At 35.4% G+C, this 22379-nt stretch overlaps 1 protein-coding gene across 9 annotated transcripts in view; it reads right to left on the bottom strand.

Annotated features, from left to right (window-relative positions):
* Kdm6a (lysine demethylase 6A) overlaps positions 1-22379 on the bottom strand; it is a 226386-nt gene that overhangs the window by 106616 nt on the left and 97391 nt on the right. For all 9 annotated transcript variants that reach the window (XM_077106930.1, XM_077106923.1, XM_077106926.1 and 6 more), the window contains exon 4: positions 13680-13729. In XM_077106930.1, the coding sequence (XP_076963045.1) occupies positions 13680-13729 (50 nt within the window). The remainder of the gene's footprint in view (positions 1-13679; positions 13730-22379) is intronic.

Genomic DNA, 22379 nt, shown 5'->3' with positions numbered 1-22379 from the left:
ATGTCCTTCTTTATCCCTTCTAACTTTGGTTTGAAGTCCACTTTATCTGATATGAGGATAGATACCCTGCTTGTTCACGAGCTTCATGTGATTGCTATGTTTTTGAACTATTCTTTTACCTTCACTCTATGGATATCTTTGCTGATGAGGTTAATCTCTTGAAGACAACGTACTGTTGGGTCTTGTATTTTAATCCAATCTACCAGTCTATGACTTTTGATGGATGGGTTTAGGCCATTTGCATTCAATGTTTCTTTTGAGAAATGATTTTTATGCCCTTACCTTTTTATTTATTTCTGGTTTTTACTTTGAATTAGTTTCTCCTTTGACTAATCTTCTTGTGCAGTTCCTCCCTTTGACGATTTTCACTTTTATTTTTCATGTCTTCTTCATGAAATATTTTATACAGAATGTTTTCTAGTACAAGCTTTGTAGTTGTGAATTCTTTTAACTTTAGTTTATCATAGAAGGTTTTTATTTCATAGTCAATTCTGAGGCTCAATACCATTGCTGGGTATAGTATTCTCAGCTGACATCCATTTTCTTTCCTCTGAAAGATGCTGAGACAATCTGGTATATAGACTCTAGTATACATCATCCCAAGACCACCTAGCTCTGAGGGTGTAAGTTGAGAAATCAGCTGATATCTGGATTGGTTTCCCTCTAAATGTTACCCATCATTTTTCTCTGGCAGCCTTTACAATTCTATCCTTATTTTGTATGTTAGGCATTTTCCTAACAACATGCCTTAGTGTGAGTCTGTTGTAATTTGTATTTGGGGGTCCTGTAATCCTCCTGTATTTGATTTTCTGTTGAGAGCCACAGCTAAAAGGGGCCCCAGCAAACTTCCAGCTCCCAGCAACCAGCTGCCAGCTGATGATTGGCTCACAGCGGCCCCAGAAAACTTCTAGCTGCCAACTGATTGGCTCCTCTGCGGTGATGCTCATTGGGATGTTTCCCCACCCTTTCAGACCACGGAGCTGCTCACTGGGGGACTTTTTTTGGCTCCGCCCACACGACCCAGCCAATCAGCCTCAAGAGGGGGGGGGGTTTGAGAGGCTTGTGGGAAGCCGGTGGTGGCAGTTGGGCTCTGAAGGCTTTCCTGAAGAGCTGTGTGGTTTGGCGTGTGTGGTTCTAAAAATAAAGTTTGTTTCTTTTGACAAGTGGCTCCTGAATTGTGCCCAGCCAGACTGCGGCATTTTCCACTTCATTCTTTAGGTTTGGGAAATTTTCTGATATTATTTCATTGAAAAGATTGTGCAATCCTTTGGTTTGTATCTCGAAGCCTTCATCTCTCCAAATAAATTTTAAATTTGGATTTTTCAGGTTATCCCATATTTCTTGGAGAACTGTTTATGGCCTCTTAATAACTTTTCTCCATTCATTGCATGAAACTCCAAGTGTCTTCCAAGTGATTTAGTCTGTTGCTGATGCTTTCCATTGAATTTATATTGAATTAATCTTTCATGTCCTGTATTTTCGTTCTTATTTCACTCCTTTTACTTTGCAGATCAGTTTGACTATGTACATTCTAAATCCCTACTCTGACATTTCTTCCACTGTGGTGTCGTTAGATTCTGTTATTGGTTTGGTTGGAGTGATTTGTTCCCTTGTTTTTTTGTGTGTTAATTTGTGTGTCTACCCATCTAGTAGTATAGATCTGAGGTAGCCGATTTTCTACCCTGTGGACTTGTAGTGTCCCTGAAGATTTCCAGTACCTCACCATTTAGGGGGAGACAAATAATAACAACCAATGCAAACAATATACAGTGTTAAACCAAATAATTACTACTATGACATCTACAATATTAATCATCACAATAATGTAGGCAATAACTCGTAACAAGTTTGCAAAAGGGTTTTACAATTTCAAATGGTGGGCAGCAAGAGAAGTGACATAGGATATGATGATTTTGAGGGAGAATAAGAGAAGATAAAAGTAAAAAATTAAAGAAGGAGTGAAAAAGCCAATAAGGGAGATTGACTGTTAGCTGAAGAATAGATAGAAAGAGCCCGACACTGTGGCACATGCTTGTAATCCCAGCAGCATGGGAGGCTGACAAATTTAGCAAGGCACTAAGCAACTCAGTGAGTCACTAAGCAACTCATTGAGACCCTGTCTCTAAATACAATACAAAATAGGGCTGGGGATGTGACTCAGTGGTTGAGTGCCCCTGAGTTCAATTCCCAGTACCAAAAAGAAAAAGAAAAGAGAGAGGGCTGGGGATGTGGCTCAAGCGGTAGCGCGCTCGCCTGGCATGCGTGTGGCCCAGGTTTGATCCTCGGCACCACATACAAAGTTGTTGTGTCCGCCGAAAACTAAAAAATAAATATTAAAAAAAATTCTCTCCCTCTCTCTCTCTTAAAAAAAAAAAAAAAAAAAGGAAAAGAGAGAAAGAGAAACAAGGGAAAACAGGTAAGAAAAAAATATTTATGAGAAGTAAAAAATTTTGAAAATTAAAAATAAAAATAGAAGAATGCAAAACAAAACTAAAATATACTAATCCAACATCCTAGTCCTCAAAAAACTGACCCACAAAAAGTAAGTGGCTTCAAAAATGCTAGAACCAAGGTGGGGGGAGAGAATACATGAGTATGTATAAATACCCATGTTCAACTAAGGTCACAGAGAAAAGAGGGAAAAAAAATCTTGATATAAAGTTAAAGAATGCTTTCCATTGCAGGTCAAAAGATTCTCGGCTTCTCTTCTCAGCAGTGTTAAGTGGGATCTTCTAGAGTGTGATGCTACACCCTCTGGACATGGGTAGTGAGAGGGTAATCCCTGGAGGCAGAATTCCTACATGGGCTCCAGGTTCTTCACTGAGTGCCAATTGTTCTGAAGACTTCAGATCAGTGTACCTCCAGGGCCCAGTAATTGCTGGTCCACACTGGAAGACTATAATCCAGGGATTTTCCCCTGGGTTCCGAGGTGAAGGAGCCAATTCTTAGTCCCATATGTCACCTGTAGCCCCCACACTTCCTGGTCTGCTTTCAGTCTCCAAACTCAATCTTTCTTGCCCCCACCCTTACGAATTTCCAGAGATGACACAACTCTCCCAGCAGGTCCTGGAAGCCGCCAGACTGGAGAGGTAGGGGGAGAAGGAGGGCTAGGTGGGTTTCCACAACCAGTTGTCCTCTATGTAAACCACTCACCACGGTTGAATTTTTCCTGATCACTTAAGCGCATACTACAGCATGCAGTGTTTGCTAGGCTTGTATTTCAATGCCAAACTCGGGTTTGCCAGGAATGACTTGGTTTTAGTCCATAGAGCAGCAAAGAAAGTGACCTCCTCTATTCTGCCACCTTGTAAAGTCTCTCAAGACTATTATAACGAGATTTTTACCCAATAAAATCCCAACATTGAAAGACCTGCCTTAAACCAAACTCAATTATCAATCAATTCTGATCTTACTTTCCACACTACTAGATGCTGGGAAAACCTTGCAAAAGTGGTGTTCTCCCTCACCATGGTAAACATTAACCTCAGATTTATGTTCTTGGTATTTGGAAAGTCAATTTTCATAACTGGGTGGATCTCAAATTATTAAGAACTTCATACAATAAGACCATATGATAAATTAGTCTGGTGGCTAATTAAGATTCCATATACTGGACATTCTGCAAGGAATTTATTTTCTCCCTTGTTATTACAATATCAAGGGCACTTAACCACAGAACCACATCACCAGGCCTTTTTCATATTTTATTTAGGGAGAGGATCTCACTAAGTTGTTCAGGAACTCACTAAGTTGCTGAAGCTGACTTTGAACTCACAATTCTCCTGCCTCAGCCTCCAGAGCAGTTGGGATTACAGGTGTGCACCACCATGCCTGGCTACAGTAAGTTTTTTAACAATAAATTTTACAATATGTTTTCCTTATTATAAGTAAGATTAAAGTTCTATTTCTGGCAAAAGTAGACTAATTTGTTCCAGATGCAAGCCCCAACATCCTGTTCTACCCTAATAAGTATAATAGAAAAACTGAAAAAATATATTTTTAAATTTGTTTTCAGGTATCAGATCTATGAACTGTTCTCCCTGTGTCTCCTATTCTGAGCCAAGAATAAACCTTCCATCACTGCTCATTAACACTCAGTCTTGTAACTGGTTCCACAATTTCAAGAAAGAAAAAGGTACCCAGTTGGGCATTAAAAACTGTAAGAGGACCATTTTCCTGAACAAGTCACATGCTCATTCAAAAGCAGCAACTAAAAGGCTAATAAGAATGAGAAACAACAGGAATACTTAAGAGAATGGAAGGCTGAGAAACTTAGTCTCCCAAAGTACACTTTTTGGTATGCTGTTTGCCAAAAAAGTAGTAAAATTAAATATACATTGTCATATGACCCAACCATTCCACTCCTTAGCATATACTCAACAGATTACATTTTTATAAAGTTCAAAAGGAGAAAAGTGAACATTATGTTATCACACTATTGCTTCCAATGAAGGTTATATAAGATAATTCTACAGAAGATCCTCCTGCAGGTAGCAACTACAACTATTGCTTTATAAAATCTATACACGCTAGGCTTAATATATTAAGCAGCTAGCTAAAGGAACTCAAGAGTAAACAAAAGGAGACAGATTCTAGTAGAATGATAAGATTGGCTAAATAATTGCCAGAAAAGATGCCCACATCCTAATCACCAGAACCAACAATATATACCTGACAAGATTTAAAAAAAAAAAAAAAAAAAAAAAACTGTAGCTGTGATTAAGTTAACAATCTTTCCATGGGAGATCATTCTAAATTATCTAGACAGGCCCAATGTGATCACATGGGCCCTTACAAAAGTGAGGCAAGAAATTCAAAGGCCAAAGAAAGCAAGAAGATAAAATGAGACAAAAGTCAACAGGATATGGGGCCACATGTCAAAGGAATGCAAGTTGGCCTCTAGAAGCTGGGGAAGAGGAGGAGACAGATTCTCCTCAACAGTCTCCAGAAGGAATCAGCCCTACTAACACCATGATTTTAGTGTCAAATGACTCATTTTGGACCCTGGCCTCCAAAACGTTAAGAAAATAAATATTTGTTATTTTAGTCACCAAATTTGTGGTAATTTGTTAAAACAGTAAAGGGGAACTAACACACAAAGCCAAGCGGGTAGGAGGAAAGTATTAAAGTAATATAACTTGAGGCCAGATATAGTATACACGGTGGTGAGAAAAAGCAGTTTTCCTGGTCCAGAAGACTGGAACCAGGAAAAATTACAATCTGCTAGGAAAAAAAAGAAATCACAGAAAGGAAAAAGATCAAGAGGGAAAACAAAACTCTGTCCATCCATATGTCAGGTTGTCTCTACTGTATGCAAGTTAGAGTCAAAACAATCAGGAACAGTGATGCATGCCTGTAATCCCAGCAGCAGAAGGTGGGGGGTGGGGTGAGGGGTGTTAGTGCCTGACACAAGAGGATAGCCAGTTTGAAGACAACCTGGGCTACATGTCAAGGACTGTCCCAAAAAATAACAAACAAAAAAGGATTCAAAACATCTAAGCTACACAAAAATACTTAAGTTGATACTTAAGCTGGCACCAGAAAAAAACTAAGTTTGTATTTCAAGTCTAACAAAAATAACTGCTTGATAGAAGAAAACAAAAATCACTAGAAGAGAACAACCAACCACTCAAGACTTAGTACAATTTTCATAATGTCAATATCTGACACAAAATTATACAACATAGGAAGAACCAGGAAAATAAAGAGACATTCTCAAGAACAAAAGAATATCAACTGAAATCAAACTCAAAATGGTAATAAGCTAGAAATGGCGTACAAGAGTTTTATAGCTACTGCAACAAAGTAAAACAAAACATCTATGACTAATGAAAAGATCTGCAATCTCAACAGAGAAAAACAATTTTAAAAAAACCAATGGAAATTCTAAAACTACAAAACATATGAAATAAAATTTAATGGATTCAATTAAAATGAGATGGCACAGGAAAAAGAAAAGGAATTTCAAAATAGAAAACTCAAATTATCCAATGCAAAGACTACAGAGTAAAAAGAAAAATAAATATTTTAGGGGACCTGTTACACAAAAACAAATTATCTAACTTACAGGTAATTAAAGCTCCAGAAGGAAAGAGAATGAACAACAACAACAAAAAAATCATTTGAAAAAATAACAATAAGCCAGTCATGGTGGCACACATGTGCAATCCCAGCTACATGGGAGGCTGAGACAGGAGGATAGCAAGTTCAAGATCAACCTGGGCAACAGAGAAAGACCCTGTCTCTAAATAAAACAATTCAAAAACAAAAACAAAAAAGAAATAGAAGAAAAAAAGTAAAAATGCTGGGAAAGTAGCTCAGTGGTAGGGCTCTTGCCCAGCATATGGAAGGCACTGGGTTCAATTTCCTGTACCACAAATAATAATAATAGCAAAAATTTCCCAAATTTGATGTACATTGAAGAAATTCAAAATAAACATGAAGACTATCTAGAAGTATACCATAATCAAACTATTGAAAACAAACAATAAAAAAGCAAATCTTCAAAGGGGCATGAACAGGAGAACCAGACGTTCAGTTAAGAGTTAGTTTTTCATCAGAAAGAAATGAAAGCAAAAAGAGGCATAACTGGCGGGGGGGGGGGGGGGGGGTTGACAAACAATTTTGAAAAAGGATACAGCAAAACTTACACTTCTTTATTTCAAGAATACAGTAACCAAAACAATGTTATGCTGACTTAAAAATAGATACATAGACTGGGTTCAATTCTCAGCACCGCATATAAATAAATGAATAAAATAAAGGTCCACCAAAATCTACTAAAATTTTTTTTAAAAAAGATTTGTCAAAACTGATAAATGAACTCAATAAAGTTATACAATATGAAACTGACATACAAAAACCAGTAGCATTTTTATACACCTGCAATAAGCTTGCCGCGAAAGCAAGCTGGGAAGCAATCCCGTTCATAATAGCTACAAAAAATAAAATATCCAGGAATAAATTTAATCAAGGACATGAAAAAACACTACAACAAAAACTAAAACATTGATAAGGGACTAGGGTTGCGACTCAGTGGTGGAGTGCTTACCTAGCATTGTGTGAGGCACTGGGTTTGATCCTCAGCACCACATAAAAATAAATAAATAAAATAAAGGTAGTGTATCCAACTTAAAAAAAAAAAAGAAAAAAAATTTAAAAAACATTGATGAAAGAAACGGAAAATATAAAAATCTGAGATCTCCCATGTTTAAGATGGATTGGAAGAATAATAATAATAATAATAATTATTATTATTATTATTATTATTATTATTATTAAAATGTCCATACAGAGCTGATGATGTCGCTCAGTGGTAAACACTTGCATATATGCACAAGGCCCAAGGTTCAATCCCCAGTACTGCAAGAAAGCAAATAAAGAAAGTCCATAGTGCCCAAAAGTGATTTACAGGCTCAATGCACAATCTTCATCAAAACACCAATGACATCTTCACAGACCTAGAAAAAACAATTCTAAAATTCACATGAAAGTTAGACCAGAAATCACCAAAGCAAATCTTGAACAAAAATAATAAAGCTGGGAGCATCACAATATCTGATTTCAAGACATACTACAAGGTTATAGTAACCAAAACAGCATAGTAGAGGCATAAAAACAGATGTGCTGACCAAGGAAACAGTAAATTCCCAAATAAACACACACATCTACTGCCAACTAATTCTTGAAAGAGGTGCCATAACACACTAAGGAGAAAGAACAGCCTAATTCAATAAATGGTGCTAGGAAAACTAGGTGTCCATACCCAGAAGAATGAAACTTAACCCTATCTTTCATCCTATACAAAAATCAACTCCAAATGAATCAAAGAGCTAAACAGGACTTGAAAGTAATAGAAGAAAACATCGGGGAAACACTGGTATAGGCAATGGTGTTTTTGATGTGACCCCAAAGCACAGGAAACAAAAGCAAAAATAAGCAAATGGGATTACATCAAACTAAAAAGCTCCTGCACAGCAAAAGAAACAAATCAACAAGAGTGACAAGACAATCTACAGAATGGAAGAAATATGCCAACTAATCCAACAGAGGATTAATATCCAGAATATATAAGAAACTCAGAAAACTTAACAAAACAATAAGTAATCCAATTAAAAATAGGCAAGTTATATGAAAAGACATTTTCCAAAATCAAATGGACAACAAATATATGAGGGGAAAAAACGCTCACTATCATTAGCTGGCAAAGAAATGCAAATCAAAACTTCAAAGACATTATCATCCCATCCCAGTCAGAAGGTCCATTATCCAAAAAAAAAAAAAAAAGAAAAAAGAAAAAGAAAAATAACAAATGCTGGTGAGGATGTGGAGAGAAAGGAATCTTAGGTACTACTGTCAGGAATATAAGTTAATAGAGCCCTTATGGAAAACAGTATAGAGTTTATTCAAAAAACTGAAACTAGATCTACCATATGATCCAGCTCTATATACTTCTATATACCCAGAAGTGGGTATATGATATATATACCCACTTCTGGGTATATAGATGTCCAAATGCAATGAAATCAACATACTATACAGACACCTGCACTACCATGTTTATTGTGGCACTCTTCACAATAGCTAACATACAGAATCACACTATTCAAAATAACTAAGATATGGAATCAACCTAGTTGCCCAGCAAGCAAAGAATGGATTTTAAAATGTGGTAAGTATACATCATAGAATATTATTCATCCAAAAGAAGAATGAAATCTTACCATTTGTAGCAAAATGGATGAAACTGGAGGACATTATATTAAATGAAATAAGCCAGACACATAAAATAAATACTGTAAGTTCTCTCTCATTTGTGGAAACTAAATCAACCTGAATATAGAATAGTAATTACTGGAGATTGGCAAGGGGGTTGGGGGAGAATAAAGGAAGGTTAGACAACAGGCATCAAAATACAGTTAAGATAAAAGAAGTAAGTTCTGATGTTCTGCAGCACAAAGGAATGACTGTAATTCAGAGTAACCTGTTACATATTTCATGAAGATCTAGAAGAAAGGAGCTTAAGGCCTCTAAACACAAATGATAAGGAGAGGAAAATTCGAATTACCTTAATTTCATCAGTGTATGCTGGGTTGCAATACCACACTGAACCCCATTAATATGTACAGTTAATGTGTCAATCAAAATAGGATTAAAAAATAATAATTATATAGACAAAAACATAAGAAATATAGCTCTAGAACTTCTAGGGAACAGGAAATTTTTAAGATCTTGAGTTTAGGCAAAGATTTCTTAACAGTCCCCAAAAAGTACAAGCTGTGAGAGAAAAAAAAATTATTATATGAAAATCAAGAAAACTACATGTTGATAATATGGGCAAACTATGTAAACAGATAATTAACAAAAGAAGGTATACAAAAGGCCAGTAGCTCATGAAAGATGCATATGAAATGCAAATAAAAGCAAAATGAGAAAATAATACACTTTAAAACAGCATATGTTAAAAAGAGTGACAATACCAACTGCCAGTGAAGATACAGAACATTTAGAAATCTCATTCACTGCTGGTTGAAATATAAAATGGTACAAACCCTTAGGAAACAATCTGGCAGTTAAACCTTCCATTGCAAGGTTACTCAGAATTATCAAAGGCTAGGGTACATATATCAAGAGAAATGAAGTATGTCTACACAATGCCAAATAATGCTCACAGTACTTTATTCATAATAACCAAAAGCTGGAAACAACCCAAATGTCTATCAACTGATAAATGAAAAAATATAAGTCTGCCTATCCATTCTTTGAAATACTAGTTTACAATGAAAAGAAACACAATATTGATACACCAGCAACATAGATGAATTTCCAAATCAGCATGCCAAATGAAAGGTATCAACAACAACAGAATACATGCTGTTTAAATCAGTTGCATGACATTCTAAAAAAGGTAAACTTAAAGGGTTAGAGAGCAGATAAGTGGGTTCCCTGGGACCAGGAAACAAAAGTGAGAACCACCAGCACAGGGACAGAAGGAATCACTTTTTGAATCACGGAAATATTCTGTAGCCTAATTATAATAATGGCCAAAACAACTATACAAATTGTTGAAAATCGGCAAACTATAAGTTTAAAATAATGTAAATTATCCCTCAAAAAAGGTGGAGAAAAGAATCCATCAGATATCTTTGTGGAGATAGACAAGTTAGTAAGAAAGTTTATTTGGAAAAACAAGCAAGCCAGGATGGTCAGAAAAACCCTAAAAGTAAAATAATGTGGTATTAGTTCATGAATAGATAAGACTAATGAAACAATAGAAAATCCACAAATATACAAAACTGCGTATGAATGTATAATATACAATTAAGGTAACAAATCAGTGGAGGAAAAGATGAATTTTTACAATATATGTATGTTAAGGGCTGGGGCTGGAGATACAGCTCAATTGATAATGTGCCTGCCTAGCATGTACAAGGCTTAATGGGTTCAGTCCCCAGCATCATAAAAAAAAAAAAAAAAAAAAAAACATATATATTATGCTGAGATAATTAGCCATGAGGAAAAATATAACTTAGATGTTTTCTTCATACTATCAAACAAGGATAAACTCCAAATGAATAAGAAATGTAAATGTAACAAAACATCAAACTAAAACTAAATTCGGAAACTAAAAAAATATGGGGGAAAAAGAAAGAAAATGGGGGTAAAATTCTCCCCAAGACCTAGAAATGAGGACAAACTTGTCCTCTAATTCAAAATGTAGGTGTAGGATAGAAGATTTCTACATGGGCAAAACCACACACATAAAAACAAAGCAAAACAACAAATCACTAACTAGATAATAGTACCTGCAACTTATATCACAGATGAAGAATAAATATACCTATGTAATACATAAATATGGCTACATAAAATCAAGAAAGAAAATAATGGCCCAGTAGAAAAATGGGCAAGAGACATGAACATGTATTTCAAAGAAGATGTTAACAAACTTTAAACTTTAAAACATACCCAACTTTACTAAAAATTAAAATACTAAATAAAATCGCACTAAGACACCATTTCTCACCTATAAGATTGGCAAAAAGTCTGCTGACATGAACTTTCTTGGTTAAGACCAAGAAAAACAAACGCTTACATACATTTACTAAAAGGAATACAAAATGGTTCAGTTCTCAGAAAGCAAATACCTTCAGACTCAACAATCCCACATTTAAAGCAATCTATAAAGAATCATTTACAAAAATATGGAAAGATACTGTTATAAGACTACTTATTACAACAGTCTCTCTGCAAAAGCAGAACACTGAAACAAAAATCTAAACAACCATGGAATAAATCTTAGTGATTCTGAATTAGATTTGCCTAATTCAACACCAAAAGTGCAAGCAAAGAATGATAAGTTGAATTTCATCAAAATTAAAAACTTTTATACTTCAAAACATACTAATCTATTTCCTCACAAGAAATGAAGATAAGCTACACACTTTACAAAAAATTTGCAAATTATATATCTAAAAAATGGATTATATCCAGAACATATAAAGAAGTCATATAACTCAAAAAAATTTAAAGTCCAATTTAAAAAATGGGCAAAGGATTTGAATGGACATTTTGTCAAAGGTGACCTATAAATAGCTAATATGTTCAAGAAAACATAACCAACATCATTAGTCAGTAGAAAAATGCAAATAAAATCATAAGATACTACAAGTGTTGAACAAGATATGAAAAAAGAGGAACCCTCATATGTTGCTGCCAAGGATAGAAAATTGTTCAGTTACACTGGGAAAAGTTCTGGCAGTTTCTCAAAATGTTAAATATAGATTTACCCAACAACCCAATAATTCTACTCCTATCTAAGAAAACTAAAAACATTATTTCTATTCAAAAACTTGTACACAAATGTTCACAGAAGCATTATTCACAATAATCAAAATGTAAAAACCAACCCAAACCAAGTGGCTCAGAAGGCTGAGGCAGGAGGATCACAAGTTCAAAGCGAGCCTCGGCAACTTATGAGGCCCTAAGCAACTCAGTGAGACCCTGCTCTAAATAAAAAAATTTTAAAAGGCTGGGGATGTGGCTCAGTGGTAAAGTGGCCCTGGGTTCGATCCTGATAACTATAATCAAACAAACAAACAAACAAAAAAAAACCCAAATACCCATTAATAAAATGGATAGATAAAATATGGTATACCCATAAAGTGGAATATTAGTAAGAAATAAGAAAGAACAAAATATTCATGCTATAACATTGATGAAACAAAAAAAACATGTGCTAAGGAAAGGAGCCAGTAACAAAAGACTACATATTATATTATTATTCCATTTACATGAAATGTCCAGGAAAGACAAATATCAAAAGATGGAAAACAGAAAACAGATGAGTGGTTGTTAGGGGCTAAGGGTGGGCATGAGGTTTCATTCTGGAGAGAAATGAACATGTAAAATAAGATTATGGTGATGTCTGTATAACTCTGAGGATTTGCTAATCCTAGCAACTCAGGAGGCTGAGGCAAGAGAATCACAAGTTCAAAGCCAGCCTCAGCAAAAGCAAGGCACAAAGCAACTCAGTGAGACTCTGACTCTAAATAAAATAAAAATAGGGCTGGGAATGTGGCTCAGTGGTAGAGCACCCCTGAATTCAATCCCTGGCAACCCCCCCAAAAAGAATTACTGATTTACATAGTTGCATTTTATAGCATGTAAATTACAACTCATAAAGCTTTAAAAAAAAAAAAAAAGATAATCCCTAGCACCAACAAAAAAAGAGAGAGAAAGACAGACAGACACAAAAGCCACAGACTACAGAAGATTATTTTCAATATAGTTTTAAAAAATTTACTATGGACACAGCTCCATAGTAAAGAGCTTCCATAACATGTGTGAGGTCCTAGGTTCGATCCCCAGCACCATACACGAACACACACGAAAAAATGACTAAAAAAATGACTAAATATATTTCTAAAACGTCTACACAGTCTCTCTGAACAAAATGATTACTGAAGGACTCTCCCAGACAAAGCCAGTCTTGTCTAGAATAAGTACCTATATCTAAAACTTATACAAATCAAAAAGTTTAAAAACTACACAATAGAAAAATAAAATCCATTAAAAAACCAAAATTTAAATTCAGATAAAAAACCCTACTGATTAATAAGCTTATATTTAATAGTAAACATGATATGAAAGATTATTTAAACTAAGATATGAAAGTGAATGATTCATTCATTATTCAGTTTTTCATTTGGGTATATCTTTTTAAATAGATTCTGCCCTCCTCAGAGCTCCAAATATAGACAGACTATACCAAGAAAGATTCCATAAATTTCTCTTTACACCTTCCTGTTTTAGACTGATAAACCCATCTTCAACCTTTTTTTACTCCTAGGTACCAATTTAAAACAAGAAAACAAAGAATCATTTTGTTACTGCTAGTTGGTTGGTTGGTTGGTTGGTTGATCATGCTTGACTCAAACTTTCTCACTTAGGCTCATCTTTGGCTAGTAAAAGATGTTAGACTAAATCTAACATTTTAATAAAATACAAGGTGGTTCAAATAAGGTAGGACAAACAAAATACTCATTTTTCTTTTTCCAAGCCCTTTTCTCTAGAAGTAATATTTTCATGCAATTAAAAAGGCAAGAGTTCAATTCATTTTTAGTATAATTGGCAATAATCTGCTAACAAAACCAACAGGCATGCAAATATGTACTAACCTTCCAGTAGTCAGATTGTAAACTGTAGTACCTCTGGTATGCAGATAATGCTGGAAAAGGGGAAAAGTGGAAATAATTATGAGTCATGATTATGTTTCATTTCAAAATCAATAATATATGCTTTAAGAAACATTCTAAAAAGCCTCCCATCACATCCACCTCCATGCAGATAATGATATTTCAAATACCCAACAAGTGAAAAATTTGGCTCCTCCCTAGTCAGAAGTTCAAGGACAAGAACCATGGTCAAATCTTAGACCTACAACCGAACATAATTTAGGTTAACCCCTTGGATCAACTTGACCTTCCTCAGGAAACAAAACTAATAGAGGATTATGATTCCCCAAGGTTATTCCAAAATGTAATAGATTATTTATTCTCACAAGGGACCCAACTGCCGAGAATGATTAGGATTAACCCCAAAAGGAATTATTTCTTTTTTGACGTTTCCTTTCATTCCATCAAAAAACCAACAGCCCACTGCCTTACTCCAATTCTATTTCAAAATAGGACAACCTATACCCCTAAATCTATCTCAAGGTATAAAAAGGCTCAGAAAAAAAGTAGCTCCTGTCAACCTAAAAAGCTTCAATAAAGTGAGGAAAAAATGAAAACTAAAAGTTACATATGTACATTATAATTGGTAGAAATGGGGGGGGGGGCCCGCGGGGGGCATTATCAGGGATTGAACTCAGAGGAATTCAACCACTGAGACACATCCCCAGCCCATTTGTGTAATTTATTCAGAGACAGGGTCTCACTGACTTGCTTAGCAAACTGGAGGTTGCTGAGGCTGGCTTTGATCCTCCTGTCTCAACCTTGGTTGGGATTACAGGCGTGCGCCACTGCACCTGGCCTTTGAATATACCTTTTATTGAAAAAGAAACTGATGAGCACATCTCATCCCATCCCAAATAAGTCATTATCTATTAGAGGCTGAAAATTTATACATTTAAAAGATCCCCAGTTGATCTTCCAAGTATAGCTAGTACACTAAGCAGTACTCTCAAGACCAAGGCAGTAAAAGGGCTATAGAATTAAGCCAGAAGTGGCAGCGTTCTACATACATTCTAATACACCAGGGAGTTTCACAGATGAATCAATTTATTAACTTCAGACATGCATACAATAAAAGCAAACTGCCTATATTACCTGAAATACTTTCATAAAATTAAATAGGGAAGGAAAGACAGTTAAGACAAACATGTTAAGTAATGAAAAGAATATGTTCCATCAGATACTGAAACTATTATAAAATAATTACAATAGGAATAGAAAATAACCAAAACCTCAAAACAAAACCTTGGGGTATATATAAGAATTAGCAAAGAATATAGGTAGCATTTCCAATCAGTAGGGAATTAGTTCAGTAAACAACTTGTTTAAAAAAAAAAATATTTTGAGAGAGGGACTCTCTATGTTGTGCAGGCTGTCTTCAAACTTGAAATAATATTTTCTGATAATCAGCTGTAGAGGATTTTTTTTTAACTTTTGGTTTATAATTCACAGATTAAAATTGAGGAGGACTAGGATAAAAACTGAGAAGTAGTCAGTTCCCTCAACTACCTTACTCAATCCTTGACATATTTTTAGACAATCTGACCAAAAAGATACAGATTCTCCAACAAAAATCTAGGTAGATGATATTTTAAAAGTCCCACCCATGTGCTCCAATGTTTCCAGTTCTCAGGTTTTACAATCTTAAAATATGAAAGGCTAAGAACTGCCAGACATCTAAAGGAAGTCTCTTACCAATAAGAGACATAATTAGAAAAATGTAACAAAAAGATAAAAAAGAAAAAGACCATGCAAGGAAAAAATTACGTTTAAAAAACTGCTGGTCTTCATCTTAGATTAGGGGAAAACATTGCCTTCAAGGAGGAGAGGAGATCAAACAGGATGCTCTAGAAAAATAAAACAGAATTCAGAGAACAAAGTATGAAAGGATAAGTGAATAACTCAATAAGCAGAAGAAAAGAGAATAAAGAAATCTCCCCCCAAAAGTAAACAAAAAGGATTGAAACAAAAATTGAAGAAACTCTATTAGAGAAACTCTAACATTATCAATGATAGGGCTGGGGGACTGCAGTTGTGGTTCAGTGATAGAGCGCCTAGCATGTATGAAGCACTGGGTTCAATCCTCACAATCACATAAACACTAAAAAATAAATATTGTGTCCATACACAACTAAAAAAGACCGGGCTGGGATTTGGGATTATAGGTATGTACCACCACAACCAGCCCCCTTCTAACCTCTTCTTAACCTGAAAACTGAATATCTGGATAAGCCTGGTCCAGATTTTTCTCTGGGCTTGGCTTTTCTTGACCATGTTCTGATTAAGTTCCTATTTTTTCCCCTCCACCAAAAATAGATGATCTGATGGCTCTCATCTTATCCCACACAAGTGTTAAGTGCTCTGCTGTGTACTGCTTCTGAACTGCTCACTTCCTCTGATCATATTCCTGACAGATTTTCTAGTATTCAGTCCCCATTAGTCTTATCAAATGTCCTAACTCTGGGTATCATCTTTGCCAGGGTCCATATATACCATAGCCCACTGTGTTCCCCCAAAGGGGCTCTTGTAAACTGCTGAGAAAACAGAAGTCAAACTATGACACGGAGTGTATTGTTTATAGTTTTACTTTGCTGAGACCCTCCTCTAATTATAACAATAAGGCCCTTTCCTAATATAATTGCATTTGGGCTTGCTGCTCAGTTTTTCAAAATTAAACAGTATCTCACTGAAGGGTATTACTATTGTGCCCTTTAAAGATGAAAAAAAAAAAAAATAAAGTAGGATAGAAAAAGAAAACCAAGAGAACACAGAACAGCACAGTCAGACACAGGTTTTATGAATGGAGGAAAGGAGGAGGATATAACTAGAGAGAACACAAGCTAGGGGTACCAACTACCATTCCAATTCTTAAGTATAGCAGTTAAGTGGGTATCAGTTGTAATAGTCTTTACATGGTACATATATATTCTGAACGCTCTCCTTATATATAATACATTGCTCAATTTAAAGGAAAAAAAAAAGTATTAAGGACTGGAAACCAGTAAAGAAATTTTGCAACATGCTGCATCTTCACACTCACTAGTGATCACGTTGCTTCTTCAACAAAATGGTAAATAAAACATAATCTCCTGATTAAATATGAGACTGAACATGAACCAAAAATGGAAATTAACATTTTCTAAAACACCATAATTAATATTGCCAGATGATTTATTAATAAACATATATGTGAATGCCACATAAAGAACTTTCTGAATATGTTCAGAAAGAGAAGCATTGGGGCTAGGGATATAGCTCAGTGGAACAGTGTTTTCCTTGCAAGTGCAAGGTCCTAGACTGGATCCCCCACCACAGCAAAACAGAGGTAGGGGAAAAAAACTATACAAACACATAATTATATATGTGAACAAGTAACTTTTTCATTTGAATAATGTTTGCTTTTTTCCCATGAAGATGATGTCAACCAACCTACACTAGAAGGAAATGAGACTGTGAATAATTTTTTCAGTTCCCTGTTTCCTATTTCTTTATGTATAAGTGTAGCTAGTCATAAAGTCATTAATTGTCTTCCCAAAGGAAAAGTAAACCAAATTATCAAACGAGCAATGAAAGAACAGTCAGACAAGAATTTGTGAAATGAATGGCATGAATGATATTCCAACATCCATTTCAAACCCACTTCCATCCTCCACCATTGATTGGAGAGGAAATGTGAACAAGGAAGCATATATCACCAACTGTCACCACAAGGGATTTTTAAGTCCAGAGAAGACCACAAATAGATGGAAAATAGCTGGATCCTTCTAGACTTGAAATTGCATCCATAGCACAACCAATCTACAAACTTCCAATTATGCATGGTAATGAATCTACTTATTGTGTAGGCTACAATGAAATCTTTGATATTTGTGTCTAAAAACATCCTAATTAATAGAAGGCCACGTCTCTTGACAATTTTGTGTAGTCACCATACCAAACCTGGAGACTGTCCTTTTAATGATGCTATAGAATTTCAATAAATTTGGAGGGTATATTTTCAATATTCTGATTAATAATATATATCACCTGACGTCATAAAGTTCCCTTTCACAATTTGGGAGCCCTTAGGGAAATAGTAAGATGCCTTCCAAAGTAACTCAAACTGAAGCACAAGAAACCCATGTGATTACCAGTTGGGAGAAACAGGGCATCCATACAACAACATGGTATGCCAAGAAATAAATACAAACCCTCAAATTCAAAGTCATAAAGAGCTGACACTCTAAATTACAGCAACAGATTGTAAATGAGCCATTTCTTCCACGATCATTTATCTTTCCACTCATTTACATATTTTCTCAATAATTATACTTCACCTCCATTTGGACTGGCATTTAATTTTAAGATCCTAATATATTTTGTTTACTAATTCAAAACAATTATTAATATTAAAACTCTAAAGGCTATAGAAGTAAGCACTGCCAAAGTCTCTCTAGTAAAATTCCTTTAACCTAAGCATAGTCCTTATTTCTAATCTTTCAGTTAACTAACTATCCATGAAAAACATTTTTAGTCTGTCATAACTAGATTTTTCTTAAGTTCTTAAAAGAAAATTAGGGAAATAATTTTGTAGAAACCAAACTCAACATCTATCATTAAACAGCATGCATTTTATGCTTCTATACTATAAATATCTCAGGATAGAGTACTGTTGTTTGATATAAGAAAGACCAAAAGAAAGCTCATACCAAACTCTGACTTCTCCACATTAGTAACTCCCAGCATTTATAACTGCTTAGGACCCTAAATACCTAAATCCTATTTAGCCCAGAAGTGACAAATCAGCAAAGAAGAAGGGGGAAAAATTACTTGAAAGGAGGAAAAAAGCGAGAAAAACCTATTCACTGACCAGAATTTCAAAGATTTATAATTGGGGAACATCCAGCTTAACATATTGAAATAAAGAAAATATTCATTATTTTGGAGTTACTTACTATCTCTCGTGTAACAATGACATCATTGTTTTTATTTTCATAATATTTTCTGTGTTCTTAACTACTTGATTTTTCTAAGCAACTAATTTAACTCAGTGGCTTTTTGCTCCTATAATTTATTACACATATTTTCTAAAGATCTAAATATATATCCTTGTCCTTCAACCTGGGGTTCTGTCTCTCAGGTTGTCTTCCAACCTGGAGAAATTACTGTACTGTCTCCATTGCTTAAGGCAGTCTGACAGCCACATTAGTTGTTTGGTTCAATAGAGGTTAATGGGTTTTGCTGTGTAGTTCAAAGTAGAAAGGAGGTATGATAGAAACTCCAAAGAACCATTCAAATCCATTTTCAAGGAAGAACTGTTGGGAGTTATGCCCACCTGACAGCTTCTAGCTATGAGTTCCTACAAGAGGTGCCTCAGCTGCAGAGAGCTGTCTTATCCAAGTTCAAACTTCTTCCCAGGCTGGCTCACATTCATTATCAAATCAGTACAGAATATGAGTCTGGCCATCTTGGCCCAACTTGGGACAGCTCTGAAAGGCTCCAAAGCTCCCCATGGAGTTGGCCAAGTCTGTCACAGCTTAGTTTCTCCCTCTGTCCAATCCTGGTTCTGTTCTCCACCTTCCATGGGTGTTAATCCTAAAGGTAATTTCCTACTAAAATATTCCTTACAGGCTACACTCCTTCTCAGAGAATCCAACCTACAGCATTAGGCCTAGTGCACTGAGCCCCATTTTCCCAGAATCTCCTATCCAACTGCTTTTAATAATAAATTCCTAGAAGCAAAATCAAGTGACAGAAATGTTTTTAAACTCCCTGTGCCTATTACCAGACAGAAAGGTTAGGAAAATATTTTAGAAAGTCTTTTTCCCTTCTGCTTCAAATTCATCTGAAATGACAGGTGGGGGGAAATGAATGAATAAATTCATAATAGTAATGATAACCAAAGTATAACATTTGTAGACCAAAAATTTTTAGGTATTCCTATAAGACAGGAAGCAGACAAGATCAAAATAAATATAGAAAAACCGCAGTCCAAAATGTGCACAAACAGGTTCTACCATTTAGTATTGCAGAAGCAGAAGCAGCTTTTTACAAGGAACTCAACTCAGACAAACACTGGGCTTTTATACAAAGGAGACAACAACAAATCAGAACACATATTGAAGAACTGTCTTCAGAATAACAAGGTCATAAGTCCCCTACATAAAAATACCTAAAGCAGTTTGTTCATAGAATTACATGTTCATTGTATGGTTCATGTTTACTTTCAAAAAGTTATGGTTTATAATGTGTTGTCTAAAAATAAACATTTATTTGCCTGGGTTTGGTGGTTCTCTTATCTTATACAGGTCCCAAAGAAAGAAAGAAAAAGCAGCCTGAGGCAACTAATGTGGTGGTGGTGGTGGTGGTGGTGGCTTGAGTGTGGGTGAGTACATGGGGGAGGGGAGTGTGCTATTAGAAACTGGTTCTAGTTTCAGACTTTTAGAAAGATGAAGGGAATTCACAGAAAGAATTCACTAGTTCACATTTTAACAGGATTTTTTTTTTTTTTTAAGAGGGAAGGAATGTAGCCCAAAAAGTCTCAGGGAAAATTCAAAACACTAAATAGACGCTCACATCTTAGTAAACAGAAGCCACCAGCTTGAAATATTAAAATATACTGAAATACCTTTGTATACCTCTATATCCACTCTCTCCTTCCTCTTCCTACTATTACAAACTAATCAAGCTACTTCCTACCTATCAATGGCCAGTTCATCTATATAATAGTAAATGGGTCTAGGGAGCACATCTTTTCAAGTACTTAGATCCTTAGGCTATCCTCCTCCTCCTCCCACTTTACTAGATCAATCCCATCAGCTAGTTTGCCAACATAGCCTAACTGCCACATGCCCAACACTCTACTTATTCCCCCCCCCAAAAAAAACCCTCCAAATATCCGTGAATTCTTTATTATCTTCATAGCCAAACTTTTTACATTGGAAAATATATCTAAATCCATTAAAAAAATAATGTTTTAAAAGCTAAAAGATATATCCCTAGATAACCACTAAGGAGAAAGGACATATAGCCCCAAATGTACACCCAATTTTCAAGTCTTAGACTCTGTTTATCTGCTGTCAAATTAGTATGCTCTCAAAATACATAAAGGTGTAGCACTAAAAAATTAGATTGCATAGCATTCTATATATTTGTGGTATAATAGCTCCTTTTAAGTTAACAGTTTTAACTGGAGTGTTAAGTAATTATTAATACCTATTATCCTGTTGAACTGAAGCCATTTTCTTAAGTACTAACTAGTATCACATAATAATCACAAGCCCCTGAGCTATTATCTACCCTCCCCTGTCTTTATAGATTAGAACACGGAAACTCAAAGATATTTATATAATCTAAAGCTATAAATAGTACAGCTAAACTGGGAAATAAGTCTAACTTCAAATATGCATCTTTCATACTAAAATCACATTTTCAAGTGGTATAATAAAACATCAACATGAAATACCAACAATCCTTCACTCTAGCCCTGAAACTATCATGTGTTCTGCCTACTAAAGGCACTCGCTGATAGCCTGAATTACGAATCTACTGCACATCAAGATGTTTACTATTATCAAAAGTTTAAGATGTTCCTATGCTTGTAAGTTAAGTTTTCCTTTGCTGTGGATTCTTCCATTGGTATGAAGGTAGGGGTTATCTGAAGGTACTATTAATTTCCTAAGTGAGTAATTGTATGAGTTGGCAACTTGATACCATGAAAAAGGCATGTCTTTAAGACCAATTATTTTCAGTCATTTAACTCATTTCTTAAAGAAAAAAATTTCAAATGAATAAAAGTCTGGTTTTATTTAAGGTTCCAGCTCATATCTAACCAATATCTCTGTTTTATCTACCTTACAACATCACTACATATCAGATTTTCATTCAAATATTTTCAAACTAATGTGGACAGGCTTTAAAGCCAAGATAAAGAAGGCTGAGTCTGTGTAACCTTGCCAAAGTACCCACCAATGTACAAATACCTATATCAAACTGAGATAAGAATTTGGGGATACAGAAAAAAGAAGGGACACGGAGTCTCAAAAGAAAGTGCCCTTAAGTCACCGGAATGCAAGAAAATGCCTTGAACCCTAAAATGCATAACCAACAACTCATCAGCAACCCAGCCTATGCATTTGACCTGCTTCCATGTCTGCAAAAAGTAACATAATAGGAGCTGACAACGGGCAAGCAAGCATTAGAAAAATAAGCACAAAATCACCTAACCTGGCCCGGTTCCACCTCTATTCCAGTCCCTAGCTACCTTCCCTCTGTAAAAATTAATGGCCCAGGCCAAAGGGTTTCTACCTCTTGCTTTTGAGATGGCCACATGCTTCCTTAAATGTGTATTCCTTGCTTTATCCCAGAAACATTTGTCATTCGCGATACTCCACATTCTCCTAGAATATGTCTCTGCTTTCCTAAGTAAATCTGTTATGTATCTCCTGATTGACACATCCTTGAATTCATTTTTGCAAAGTTTGTTAAGAACCCCACTTTCCCTGAGTTGAGGTCCCCCTCTCCAGGAACTTCTCAGACCACCTCCAATGAGAAAAATGGCTCACTTTCTACTATGGCAGAACCTTTTTAAAGGGAAGGATTTTTAACAAGACAGACCGAAATGACATTGCATATGTAGGAGGTTGTAAGTTTTACTGAAGGGAT

The sequence above is a fragment of the Callospermophilus lateralis genome, chromosome X (genome assembly GCF_048772815.1).
Source record: "Callospermophilus lateralis isolate mCalLat2 chromosome X, mCalLat2.hap1, whole genome shotgun sequence".
NCBI classification, from domain to species: domain Eukaryota; kingdom Metazoa; phylum Chordata; class Mammalia; order Rodentia; family Sciuridae; genus Callospermophilus; species Callospermophilus lateralis.
This window is presented reverse-complemented; position numbering and strand designations above follow the sequence as displayed.